The sequence below is a fragment of the Podarcis tiliguerta genome (genome assembly GCF_965153285.1).
Source record: "Podarcis tiliguerta genome assembly, chromosome: 12".
NCBI lineage: Eukaryota > Metazoa > Chordata > Lepidosauria > Squamata > Lacertidae > Podarcis > Podarcis tiliguerta.
Window position 1 is genome coordinate 48,994,090 of NC_139545.1, and position 13,199 is coordinate 49,007,288.

The 13,199-nt window shown below is 38.0% G+C and overlaps 1 protein-coding gene across 16 annotated transcripts in view; it reads left to right on the forward strand.

Annotated features, from left to right (window-relative positions):
• The window catches only part of KMT2C (lysine methyltransferase 2C), a 143,104-nt gene that overhangs the window by 55,984 nt on the left and 73,921 nt on the right, over nucleotides 1-13,199 (forward strand). For all 16 annotated transcript variants that reach the window (XM_083405853.1, XM_083405863.1, XM_083405862.1 and 13 more), the window contains exons 7-12: nucleotides 7,188-7,350; nucleotides 8,026-8,197; nucleotides 9,187-9,301; nucleotides 10,194-10,366; nucleotides 10,893-11,053; nucleotides 12,744-12,854. In XM_083405853.1, the coding sequence (XP_083261979.1) occupies nucleotides 7,188-7,350; nucleotides 8,026-8,197; nucleotides 9,187-9,301; nucleotides 10,194-10,366; nucleotides 10,893-11,053; nucleotides 12,744-12,854 (895 nt within the window). The remainder of the gene's footprint in view (nucleotides 1-7,187; nucleotides 7,351-8,025; nucleotides 8,198-9,186; nucleotides 9,302-10,193; nucleotides 10,367-10,892; nucleotides 11,054-12,743; nucleotides 12,855-13,199) is intronic.

Consider the following 13,199-nt stretch of genomic DNA (forward strand, 5'->3'; position numbering starts at 1 on the left):
CCCACCCCAATCCCTGGGGGGAATGTGCAAGGATAATTACCTCCAATCATCCTTGTTTTTCCTTCGCCAACAATCTCCCACTATTGTGGGGGCTGTCTCTTTTAAGGCAAAGCAGAACCGGAAGCCGATTACATCGAAGTTTAAAGTACTGCAGTCTTATGTCCAGGACTGCCTCCGAAGACTGTCCAGAAATTTTCCACTCGTACAGAACATAGCCACCAGGTCATTATGTAGGGCTCTTAGGTCTGAGTATCTCTCTCCAGTGCTTAAGGACTTGCACTACCTGCCAGTTTGTCTCTAGGCACAATTCAAACAGCTGTTTTAACCTTTAAAGCCAGCCACGAACTAGGGTATGTTAAGGACTGCCTGTTCCTATACAACTCTGCCTGTGTCTGGGTGTGTGTGTGTGTGTGTGTGTGTGTGTATGCTCATGTTCTGTTCCATCTGCTTACACTCTTTGCTGCTAAGTTAGGTAGCCAGGCAGGCAGACCCTTTTCTGGGATTGCAACTAGACTGTGAAATCACCTCCCCAGTTTCATTTGGCAGCCACTCACTGTATTATTTAGGTGCCAGTTAAAAAAGAAAACCTTTTATTTACCAAGGCCTTTGGCAGCATTTGAAATTATCTCTCCCTCTGTGGATTTTGGTATTTTCTACAATTGTATAATTTTGTTCATTCTGTTTCAGTTACACTGTGGAGCTTTAGCACACCCCCCCCCACCCCTTCAGGCACACTAGGTGCTTTATGTTTAGTCGGAAAAGTGAGATAAAGCTGTACTGGGACAATATGTGAGCTTGCAGATCTTGATGTATTTAATCAGTGTAACTTTCTTAAAAACACATCTTTGTGAATATGCTTCAAAAATTCCAATATTCCCCATACCTTTTAAATACAATTGTCTCATACTGGGGGGGGGGGCAAACTGGGAGAGAGTGCAAATGACCTTCTTGCTATAATGGGCAATGGTTCTTGGGGTAGCATAAACATGGGTCTTCCATATGGTAGCTTTAATAGCACTTAAATTAAGAGTAATGGAAACATTACAGATATAAGCCCTTAAAAATTACCAGCTATAATTTCTACCAATTGAACAATGTGTGTTATGAAATAAATGATTTTTAGTTTGGAATGCAAAGTTAACTGAATGCAAAATTAAGAAACAGATGGTGAAGAATTATTATGGTTTGTTTTACTCCTGGGTGAGGGCATCGTGTGTGGTTGTAAAAATGTCATTACACTTCAGAAACCAGGAAGCAAATAGAATTTGCAGTTGTGCACATCTGTTTTGGGACATAGTTAAAGGATTGAAGAATCAATGTTTTCAAAATATTTATCAAAACTATACAATTTACTTAACAGTTAATTGCTTCAGCTAAGAATCATGCTTAATGTACTGTGGAATTCAATACAGAAAGTTGGCAAATGTGTTTAGTCCCCCCAGGAAATGCTGAATAAGGCTAGTCTTAATACAAGTTGAAAGCTCATGCAGCAATTAAGTGATTTAAATTTTTAAGTTGTAAAATAAAGAAATGGAAAATAATAGAAAAATAATAGAGAGTGTGGAAAGTAGTCCCAGTGTGTCCTCTCCTTATTTATCCATTTGTAGATCTAAAATTCAACAAAATGCTTGAGAAAAATAATATACAGGCACACCTTGTTTTATTCCACTTCACATTATTGTGCTTTGTGGATATTGCTCCTTATGAGGACGCTGGTGCAGCCTGGCCCCCCACTGCCCCAGCTGGCTGGGATTCTGCCCCCCCCTGCTGCCCCTGCAGCCAGTGGGGCCTGGCTTAATATAATACAGTATAGTATAGTGTGAACTTAAAAGTGTGGCTTGCTTTACTGTGATACTCACTTTATTGCGGTGATCTGGCACTGAACCTGCAATATCTCTGAGGTATGCCTGTTCTGTGGAAGAATTTGTTTGACTGATGTGGTCAAGCTGAGCAGCAGACAGATTAAATTTTACATAGCTTTTAATAGGTTAGAAATTACAATAATGTTTTAACATTTGCTGTCTAATTACTTTATATGGGTGCAATATAGACAAATTAGCTGTAAGAGTTGGCTTATGGCAAATCAGTACTGTTTGGAGAGAACCCAATTTAGCATTAAGGTCCTGACTTGGAGAATAGGAAAAAGGTATGCGAAAGGCATTTATAATAGAGAATAAGGGAAGTCACCACAAAGGCACAGGTAAGGGAATTTTTCCTCTCTAGAAGACACCTGCTATGTATTAGTTATATCCAGCAGCCAGAAGCTCTCTTTGTAATTAGGAACTTCTTTTGGGATCACTCAACCCCTTTTCCCTTTCACTATGGACTTCCATGACATCAGATGAATAAGTTTTGCATTGTGAAGAATCATATGACATCCTGAGTTCCTATCACATTCCGCTTAAGCTCTTTCCTTCGTTCTAGCTGGAATAAAAAGAAAGAATGATCTCTGCCTCTGTTTCTTCTTCGCTCAGGTGCCTTTTTTATTTTTTCGTTTTCCTTTATGACAGAAATTGAAGCGCCAGCTCCTCCATCTTGGGGAAAATGGCAAAGCTAGGAAAAAAGGAAAAGAGTAATCAGGCTACAATTGCTCTATTTTTGGTTCTCTCGACTGATCTATGGAAACTTATTTAATTAAGCAATGGCAGAATTGTATCTACTTACTTCTATGGGTTACCATGAGGCAACAGTCTGATGTTGCAGCAAAAAAGGTAATGCTATTCTAGACTCTATCAACAAAGGTATAGTTCAAGGGAATTAATAGCCCCACTCTATTCTGCCTTGATCAGACCAGTCCTGGAGTACTGTGTCCAGTTCTGTGCCACACAGTTTGGGAAGGATATTGACAAGCTGAAATGGCAACCAAGATGATAAAGGGTATGGAAACCAAGCCTTATGAGGAATGGTTGAGGGAGTTGGGTCTGTTTAACCTGGATAAGAGCAAACTGAGAGGAGATATGATAGCCATCATCAAATATCTAAAGGGCTGTTGCATGGAAGATGGAGCAAGCTTGTTTTCTCCTGCTCTGGAGGGTAAGACCTGAGCCAATGTATTCAAGTTACAAGGAAGGAGATTTCAATTAAACCTCAGGAAGAGCATTCTGACAGTAAGAGCTGTTAGATAGTAGAATGGACTCTCCTTCCTTAGGGTTTTTTTTTTTTTTTTTTTAAGCAGAGACTGGGTGGCCATCTGTCACATACGATCTAGTTGAGATTCCTGCACTGCAGGGGGCTGGACTAGATGACCCTTGGGGTCACCTCCAGCTCCACAATTATATGATTCTAAGTAGAAGGAAAGATAGAATGCATGGCTGGAACAAAATGTGTGAAACAGCCAAGAAACCAGGAAGAAACTGAAAGAAAGATATGGGAGAAAATAGGCCATTGTTAGCTATATGGAAGATATGGGTGCTGGGTCCTAGTTCAGCAGCACTAAGCAGAATATTTATCCAAGACAAATAACATGTCAAAACTGTTAGTTCTGTACTAACCTTGGAAAACTGCTTGTTCTGAGAGCTTGCTTTCTTGATCATGCAAAACAAAGTTTTGTTCTGCAGAATAAAGGTGTCTGCTAAGAGGCATCTTTAGCCAGTCTCAAATGCCCTACCTGCAGCTGCTTTAAATTCCATTCAGTCAGTTGTGCAGTGTGCTTTGACATTTCCTGATTTTTCCCCCTTCAAAAAATGTCCTTATGAAATATTTCTGTGCTTCAGAATTGCAGTGGTAGCTTTTATGTAACACACCTTTAAAAACATTTTAATCGTGTGCTGTTTGAACTCTTCTTTGTTAAAGGTCAGGCAGAGTTACAATAACAACATACTTGAGCTCCTTGGATCATAACTTCTAGTCTCGTTTGTAGCAAAACAGTGCTTCTGCTGCAGGGGGAAAAATAAGCCTTCCAGTCAGCAGCTGTTGTAAAACTTCCCTGTGGGGATTTACTACTTCTGAGTGCTTTATCACTTGTGTATGGTTTAAACAAATGCTGATTTCCTTAGGTTTTTTTTTTTTTCTTATTCAGATTTCATAAACCACATTGTTTATAAAAGTGGTTTTCTTGCTAAGTTTCCAAATGCTTCTAATTGCCGACATGGTTTTTTACCATGTGTTGTAAGGGTTCACTTCAATGCCTTTCATTTCCCACCCTCCTCTGTTTCTCTGCATAATATTGTAAATCAACACGTGTGAGGCATTTTTCACTGTTTCTCAAGTTTATCCAGATTGTTCTCATTTCTGAAAATCTAATTTTATGCAATCCACTTGCGTAAAATTTGGCTGATAACTTGAGGAGAAAGCAGTGTGAAGTTGAGGGGGTCAGTGCTGCTAACTTGATTGCCCAATGGAGTTAAAAGACTGTCAAACAAATAAGTAGGTTAGAAAAGTTATATGCGTTTGTAATTATTGTACTTTTTAAAAATAGGAACTCCTTTTAAATTGGCTGTGTGCGTTTTTTTTAAATAATGGAAACCATATATGTTGGACGTTTGGGGTAAAAAATTCCAATATCCACAGTGCGGTTGTATTTGAATATGATGCATATTGAATATGGACCCCTACAGCATTTTTAATGGAAATGTAACAGATAATATCAATAATATCAATTTTATTTTCACTGGAATATTTTCAGTGGCTGTCCCTAGACTTTGGAATTCCCTGCCCAGAGTAATCTGTTTTGCTCCTGTCTTGTTGGTCTTCTATCACAGTGTGAAAACCTTCCTTTTAGGAAAATATTTGGTTATTGGTGAACTTTAGCTGAAGGGCTTTTGATACAATAGTTAAGATTTTTTCCCCCTGGCTTATGTTTCTCTTTTATAGTAATGATTTCATGTGTTTTATTCTATCTTTAGAGTGTTTTGTTTTGTTGTATTTTAATTTAATAGTATTTTTTTATTAGCCACTCTGAACCCCCTTTTTTTAAAAAAAGCTGTGATATAAACATTTTTAAAAATAAATACAGTATATTGCTACGCAGTTTAACTGCACTATAACATACTAGACAAATTGTTGATATGTACAGGTTGGATGTCAGTGGCTGAACATAGTAAAGCTTGATACATTATAGTGATTATATGAAGAATTCAGCAAAATGGCAAGGTATTTTAACTGAGTTATGAAGTAGTGATTTCCAGACTGAAGTTGACCTTCCTAAGAAGACATACTCAGAGTATATGAGTAACTTAAAAAGTGGCACCATTTCAGTCTTCAATTGTGGAGAGAATTCTGCTTATGGGAGATTAGGGTATAAGCTTTTCAGAAGCCATTGGCACATTGAGAGACAATGGTCTGCCATTAAAGCAGGAAGCCTTGAACTGAGGTTAATAGAGAGGTACAGGAAATGGCAGCACCTCCCTGAAGGTTACTTCCTGCTTTTGCCTTATGTGTGAATGTCATCAGGGTTGCAAGGAAATGTGCTTCCTTCTCTCCCAACTATCCCTATCCCTTGTGAGAGGAGTTGATGGCCCAGAGCTTCAGAATTGGCCAGGATCTAAGGCAAGGTCAGGACCCTGGACAAGGATCAAGGTGCTAATTCAGAGTTCAGTAGGTTCAGGACCACGGTTAGCACTCCTGCAGCTGAGGCAAATGGAGGAGGCTGTCTTGACACTGACCTAAGGAACTGCCAAAGCTTTTTAACATGTGTATGTTGAATTTTAAATTATACCATGTTGTTAGCTGCAGCACTTTATAGCAATCTGTAATGTGTGTTGCTCAGTTTATCTGTGTACTGTATTCCAATTTGCTTTTGCTTTTCACTAATTAGACTTGGTCCTGCAGTGTGCCTAGGCATGCTGTTATTGCAGACAGTAGAAATCCCATGGAGGAAAAGACCTGAATTCTGCAGTCTATTTCATATTATTCAATCTGTTAATTATTTCCTCACTTCATTTGCGTATGCCCAATAGTGGAAAAAAAAGGTGATTTAATGGAAGATGGAAATATAATAGTCCCTATGCAAAGCATCTCTTGAATTATCACTACAATTGAAATAATTTGATATGTAAAATTTAAAATGTCTGGTCTAGATAGTAAAGTTAATGCCCCCACACTGAGTGCTGTATCTGGACAGTTAATGGGTCAGTGCTTTTTTATGCAGCTGTTGACTTCTTCTAGGTAACAAGGTTTCAAGCTATGGGGATTTATTTGGTCTTTACTAATACTCCAAGGAGTCAATGGTCCAGTCATTTGAAGCTACCTAACAAAGGGTACCTCCTTGGTGTATAGGGGATGAAGTGCTGATTTTGGAATCTGTATACAGTATGAGAATTTCTGGTCTGGGACCACAACATCAATTAATGGACTGCTTATTTTTAAAGGCTGCTATTCTTACTTGATTGCTGTGACTGACAGTATCTATCCTCAATTCCTAAAGAATGATCTTTCAGCAGTAGAAGTTCAATGCTAGATTATCCTTCTGTGCTAGGGTAAATTTAAATTCCTATATCCCTGCATCCCTGGAGAAGTACCTTCTGCATATTCCACACCAGCCACTGAAGCTGGATAGGATGACTTTGTTTTGGATCCTGTATTTTCAGGAAGTTACAACAGTGAGGGCTTGCAGCAAGGCGTTCTTTATCATTGCACTGATGTTGTGAAACTCCCTGATAAGGGAGAACAGTTTGGCACCTCCCTTTATTTTTATTTTTTTAGGGCAAGTGAAGACCTGGGCTCATTTGTCCTGGGCTATGGTGGCGGTTACATGTAATATCTGTAATTTGAATTACTTGCTATGAGTATCTTTAAAACGTTTACTGTGTTCATCATTTATGACTGATTTGTGTGTATTTAGATTGTTGTACAGTAATTAGGATACTATTAAGGGTATTGTGTTTGTAAATAATTTTAATTTAAAAAACCCTGTTTGCTTCGAAGAATTAAAAACATTGATTTCTCTCGCCATCTTTCCCTTGGCAATGCCCCATAGATTCTCTATGGGGTTCAGGTCAGGCGAGTTTGCTGGCCAGTCAAGCACAGTAATCCCATGGGCATTGAACCAGGTTTTGGTACTTTTGGCAGTGTGGGCAGGTGTCAGAATCCTGCTGGAAAATGAACTCAGCATCCCCATAAAGCTCGTCTGTGGAAGGAAGCATGAAGTGCTCATAGCACACAGAAAAATGCTATATTCCTGTGAACCTTCTGCTTAGTGGGATTGATTTTAACCACAATACTAAATAGGTGCATGCTTTGTTTTTCAGCGATGTGCATATTGCAAGCACCTTGGAGCCACTATCAAATGCTGTGAAGAGAAATGCACCCAGATGTACCATTATCCATGTGCTGCTGGAGCAGGCACTTTTCAGGACTTTAATAATTTTTCCCTTCTTTGCCCAGACCACATTGACCAGGCCCCACAAAGATGTAAGTAGCAGTAGTGAGCTAAAGCTTCAGTTCATACCTGTTGATGATCAGTACAAAATTCCTTTTTTTGTTACTGGATCCAGATCAATTCTTTATTGCTTACCTTTTATTCAACTATAATAAAAGGGAATTGGGGAAGAGAGTTATGTCCCAGCCTTTCCCAACTTCCAGTCTTTAATTCTAGCTGCTCTGAGTAAGGTGAAGGGTTACAGTCAGGAAAGTGGCAGGAAATCCATTTCCCTCCTTTCCCAATCTGTAGCTCTTCAAACAAACTCATGAGAATCAAGGGAAGGAAGCCAGGCTGCCTACCATTGGCTTACTTGTGGCTGCTCACCCACCCACTTTGTAATCATCGCTCTTAATATATTAGTAAATAATTGTTCCCACTAAGCTGCTTGTCTTTTAAAAGTATTGGAGGACAAATTTTCCAATACTAGTTTCATTTTTAAAGGATGTAACCTGTGTGAAGCAGTTTGCTATGCAAAGTGTCATTATGCACAGTCTGCTTTCATATGCACTTAAACGTCTGATTTCTTATATATTCTTCAGTTGTATTTTGCCAGCTTATTTAATTCTTATGTAGCGTTGGAATAACGGGATAAAAATATTTATATAATGTAAAGCTTTATGACGACTCCTTCTAAAATGATGCAAAATTCACCTGTTAATTTACAGCAAAGGAAGAAGCAAACTGTGCAGTGTGTGATAGCCCTGGCGACCTCTTAGATCAGCTTTTTTGTACAACCTGTGGCCAGCATTACCATGGAATGTGCCTGGATATACAAGTGACACCTATAAAACGGGCAGGTTGGCAGTGTCCCGATTGCAAAGTGTGCCAGAACTGCAAGTAAGCAAAAGTAGACTGTGGTTTTATTGTGTTTAGAACTGCAGGGAGTTGTGAAACTCAATCCCGTCCTGTGACAGTTCTGTAGTCACCAGAGCCTGATAATGGAGACAAGGTGCTTTGGTAGTTGGAAGAGGAAATTCCCATAAAATTGTATTATTTAAAATGGGAGAGGGTGCTCTCTGAGGCAGAAATTGAGAGGTGAGGCAGACATGGAAATCTGTTTTAATGTATTGACCATGGTTATAAAAGGTGTAAGAGAATTTAACTAAAGGCTGTTACCTCCTCCTTTTCTTCTTCTGTGGAACTTGAAGATAAGCACTTGGACAGGTTTATGGGAATGGTCCCTGATTTCCATAACCAAACATGATTTGCTCACCAAAATGTTGATATGGCTTCTTCATTCTTGAGTGAAGAGTGGAGAAAACTTTCCATTAGGAATATTTGCTCTTGGTGCTGGAGACCCACAATGGATTGTGGATTCTCTTTGTTTACTGGCCCAAAGCACGGCACAACAGAGCCCTAGTTGAGTTGGTTTCAAGGAGGGTATTGAGACTAGTGCAAAGAAAAGGCCTCTCCCACCTACTCACTTCCCCTGTATCATTTACTTCTCACATTATCTGCAGCAACTTTAGCATATATGGCAAGGCTTTGATTGGTATTTCATTACTTCCATAACAATTAATAGTTGTTAGACTTTTTAATTCTCCCTTTCTAGTATTTGTTATTAATATTTGTGAGTGCATAATTATGATTTGTAATGTTGCACTGGTGGAGTAGCATGACATTTAATAGAGTCAAGTAATGAAACTGAAGTATTGGCTCTATATTATTAGATGTGACTTCAGGCTTCAGCATTGGATCATCTAACTTATTTTATAGTTGGTGCTTTACTGTTTAGTGCTTAGCAACCTTGCTGCAAAGTGCTATTTTGTTTTTTAAAGTATTTTCCTTCCTATCCAGCAAGCTTAACCTGCTAACCTCTTTCCTAGGCATTCTGGAGAAGACAACAAGATGCTTGTGTGTGATACATGTGACAAAGGGTATCATACTTTTTGTTTACAACCAGTTATGGACTCTGTACCAACAAATGGCTGGAAATGCAAAGTGAGTTTACATTTTGAAATTGGAAGTTGATTACATAAGAAGCCTGCTTTTATGTTCTTTTAGCCCACTCAACTCACTTCAGCTAATGAATAGCAACACAGAGAATCTCTGGTTAATCTCATGTTGATTTTCAAGTGACCTTTACTTCTGCCAACCACAGTCTTTTAAAATAAGTGCAAAAAAAGAGGTATCTGAAGAAGTGTGCATGTACACGAAAGCTCATACCAATAACTAACTTAGCTGGTCTCTAAGGTTCTACTGGAAGGAATTTTTTGTTTTGTTTTGACTACGGCAGACCAACACGGCTAGCTACGTGTGCAAAAATGAGGGATAAGTATGCCAAATATATAACACAATATTCTTTCTTACCTCACATACTTAATTTACTAACTGTTAGTACAGATTTAGAAATCAAGAGATCAGTTTCTCGCCCCTTTGAAATTGACATTTACAGGGAAAAAGAAGTCCCAACTTACAATAGAGGAGCAGATATTTATTCAGACTATATTTACATTGTCAAGAGTTAGTATATAATTCAATTTTCAGGAGAAAGAAAGGATGCTTTTCATTTTATTTTCTGTCCATCAAAGGTTAATAATCCTTTTGATCGTGTCTGCATGGAGACTTAAGTTTCTACTGGCAAGAGAACTATGTCCCATAAAAGACATCCTTGTCAAAGACTTTCTTGTCTAGTGGAAGTGCAGTGTGAAAATTTACCCTTAGGCTGCGTTTTGAATAGATTATGGACTACTAGTTTTGTTCGTTAAACTTCCAAATAAATAAAATTAAAGTTCCTCTTTCTGTCAATGTAGAACATGTTTGCCAGTGATTGTTTTTGATGCAATAGCATAGTATCATAAACAGGAAATACTTCCTTTTCTCATATTTTCAGAACTGCAGGGTATGTGCAGAATGTGGCACACGGACCAGTAGTCAGTGGCATCACAACTGTCTTATGTGTGATAGTTGTTACCGTCAGCAAGACAATTTGCCTTGTCCTTTCTGTGAAAAATCCTCCAATCTAGACTTGCAAAAAGACAAGTTGCGTTGTCATATGTGCAAAAGGTAGGAAACCTAACTATCATTTTAAAGGATTGGATAACTCTGCTACTTCTTAATGGCCCTCAACCTTTTTGTTAAAGTGGCCCCATGTTGCATCCAGCTTTGATCTATTGAAGACGCTTCATTTTCTGCAATATTATATGCGTATCAACTACTGTTCATCCACAAGGTTCTCAGAATCTTCTGATAAATTCTGTCACCATATAGGGTTAACTGTTCAGTGTATGGTTGGCTTCTTCAAGTTTTAAATAGATCTGGAACTAATTCTTGTAGGGTTATTGTAGTTATGTATATGTACACAAAACAATTACTCATTATTGAATGTAGCGCATTGGATCACATCTGCAAGTAAAGTGGATTCAGATGCTTTTATGAATCCCTTTTAGGTATTGGTTTGATTTGAGGTGCCCAAAAATCCAGAAAATCCAGAGTTTTAAAAATTATTATTTTTTTACAATGAAGATAGGACTTCAGTGGGACATTTTAAATAAATTCATTAATGTGAATTTTTGACTAATGGTTCCCTTAGGTGGATTCACATAGAATGTGACAAATTTCCCGATAACGAACTGGATACTCACTTAAAAGAATACACCTGCAGTCTTTGCAGATACTTAGAAGCAGAAGAGGAACATGCGCAGGCATGTGATGTGATGGATACTGACCAACTTCTTCCTGAAACTGGTACAGGTAAAAGACACTCTTTCTCCTTTCATATTTTCCATGCCCACTGCTTGTCTTTCATTTGATATTTGGGGAGCACATCCTATATAATATTATGGCTGCCAACATTGCAGCCAAAAAGCACGGGGGGGGGGGGAATACAATCATCTTTAAAAAATCTTCGCACCACTGTACGTCATTGAGATTCCAGCTCCAAAGGCTCTCAGGACAATGCCCGAAAACCTTTAACACTAAAACGTCTTCCAGAAATTGAATATCGAATTTTATAGCACCATTCTCAGCTTTTTTAAAAAAGGGGAACATGCTGCCAAGCAAAAGACTATTTTATTGAATAGGTTTTGCCATGGTTTGTACTTGAAGAAAAATTGTGGAATATATTCTTGTCTCACAGCAAGAGTGGCATTGCCATTTTAACAACAAAGAAAAATATGAAGCTATTATAGGAGATGGGTTGTTTCATTCCATACTCCCAAGAGATTACTTTTGTACAATGATTTCAGATTTGAAGCCAATGTAAATGATCATTTCCTCATACTGAAGTTTTCCCTTTAATGATGTCAGTCTCCAAGACGAACAGATTAGTTACTGAATTCAGCAGCACTCCAAATTGTTCTGCCATTTTGAACTTTGCTAGGCTTTTTCACATAAAAAGACATATTCATATGCCTTTTAACAGTAATATTCTCTGTGGATCTCCTTTTTTAGGAGCTAAGAGTTTAATATTCTTGTAGAGGTCGTCTCCATGCTCCTGCTTGCTTTTGTGCATTTTAATGAGTTTTACTAGTATGAAAGCATGTTACTGTTCTGGCTTTTTAAAAGTAGATTTCAGGTTAGGATATACTACAGAGAGTTTGTGACCAAAAGATAGGTTATTAATTTGAAATGTTGGGATTTTACAGCTTTTACAAGTTTTACAATCCAAGTTCAGCATTTCTTCTTTGTTTTCATTGAATCATGGACATAGAATAAAAGTTTCCTATTTTACACTTTGATAAAGTCTGTGGAAGTCACTGAGGTTGAAGCTATTTCCAGGGTCAGTCTTAAATGGCAGTGTTAATTTGTACAAGAATGTTAATACTTGTGCTACAATTCTGCCAAATTTAAAGCAGTACAAGCTTTAGGACACTTTACCCTGACAGAAGTGCTTATGGTATCCTATTTGATTATGAAACTCATTCCCTTAACTTATGAATTAGATATTCTCTTATACCCAAATTTTGTACTTACCATCTAACTCATTCAGATCATGCTGACAGCATTCAGGCATAACAGTAAACCGTAGTTATCGGTTTACTGTGTATGAATTTATCCTGCTTGCTTCACTCTTCCCATCTACTACTGGGATGAAACATACCACAATTTTTGGCATAGCATTATGCCTGAACCAAGGATTATGACTTGTTTTGTTGAAACAAACCATGCTTAGTAAAAGAAAGCACAAATTTTGGCTACAGACCATGGTTTGATCGAAGCATGTACTGCTAAACCAGGGATTATGGTTTGTTTCTCCCCAGTGCTGGTGTTGAAGAGTAATGTGGGTGCATTAGCTTGTGTACAGTAAACCGTTAACTGTGTGTGCTCACTGTTAAAATATCGTTTTGTGGAAGCAAAAAGGTCAAGCTCCAAGATAAGTTAATGATGGTGAGTAATACAATAAATGCTGCATGGAGATTTTTAAAAGTGTTTGCTGCTTAAGTTTGTGCAGATGAAATGGAAACAGAAGAAGGAGGAGATGTTGCCAACAAGGACCAACTAGTAATGGATAGCAGCCTTGCTCAAGAATCAACGGTTAAGTGTGGCACAGATGGTAAGAGCATTTTTCTTTTGATGTGACACAATACACCCATATGCACATAAATACTGTATGTGGAATCTATTTACAAAAATCTAAATCCAAAAGCATTTGAAGAATTAAGATGTTCCTTTTTTTCTTTTTCTTTTTTGAGGATGTGCCATTGGAACAGTACAAAGTATTGTTAAGGTCTTCAAAACAAATGCACAATATAAAAGTACAAAATAATTTCTATAATAAGCAGTGGAGTTAATAGTTGATTACTGGACTTTTCTTGCCAAGGCTGGGATGCATCTATGCATCCTGCTCACTTGAGCAGTAGAATGAGGGAAGTCTATTATTAATTCCCATTGGTAGGGA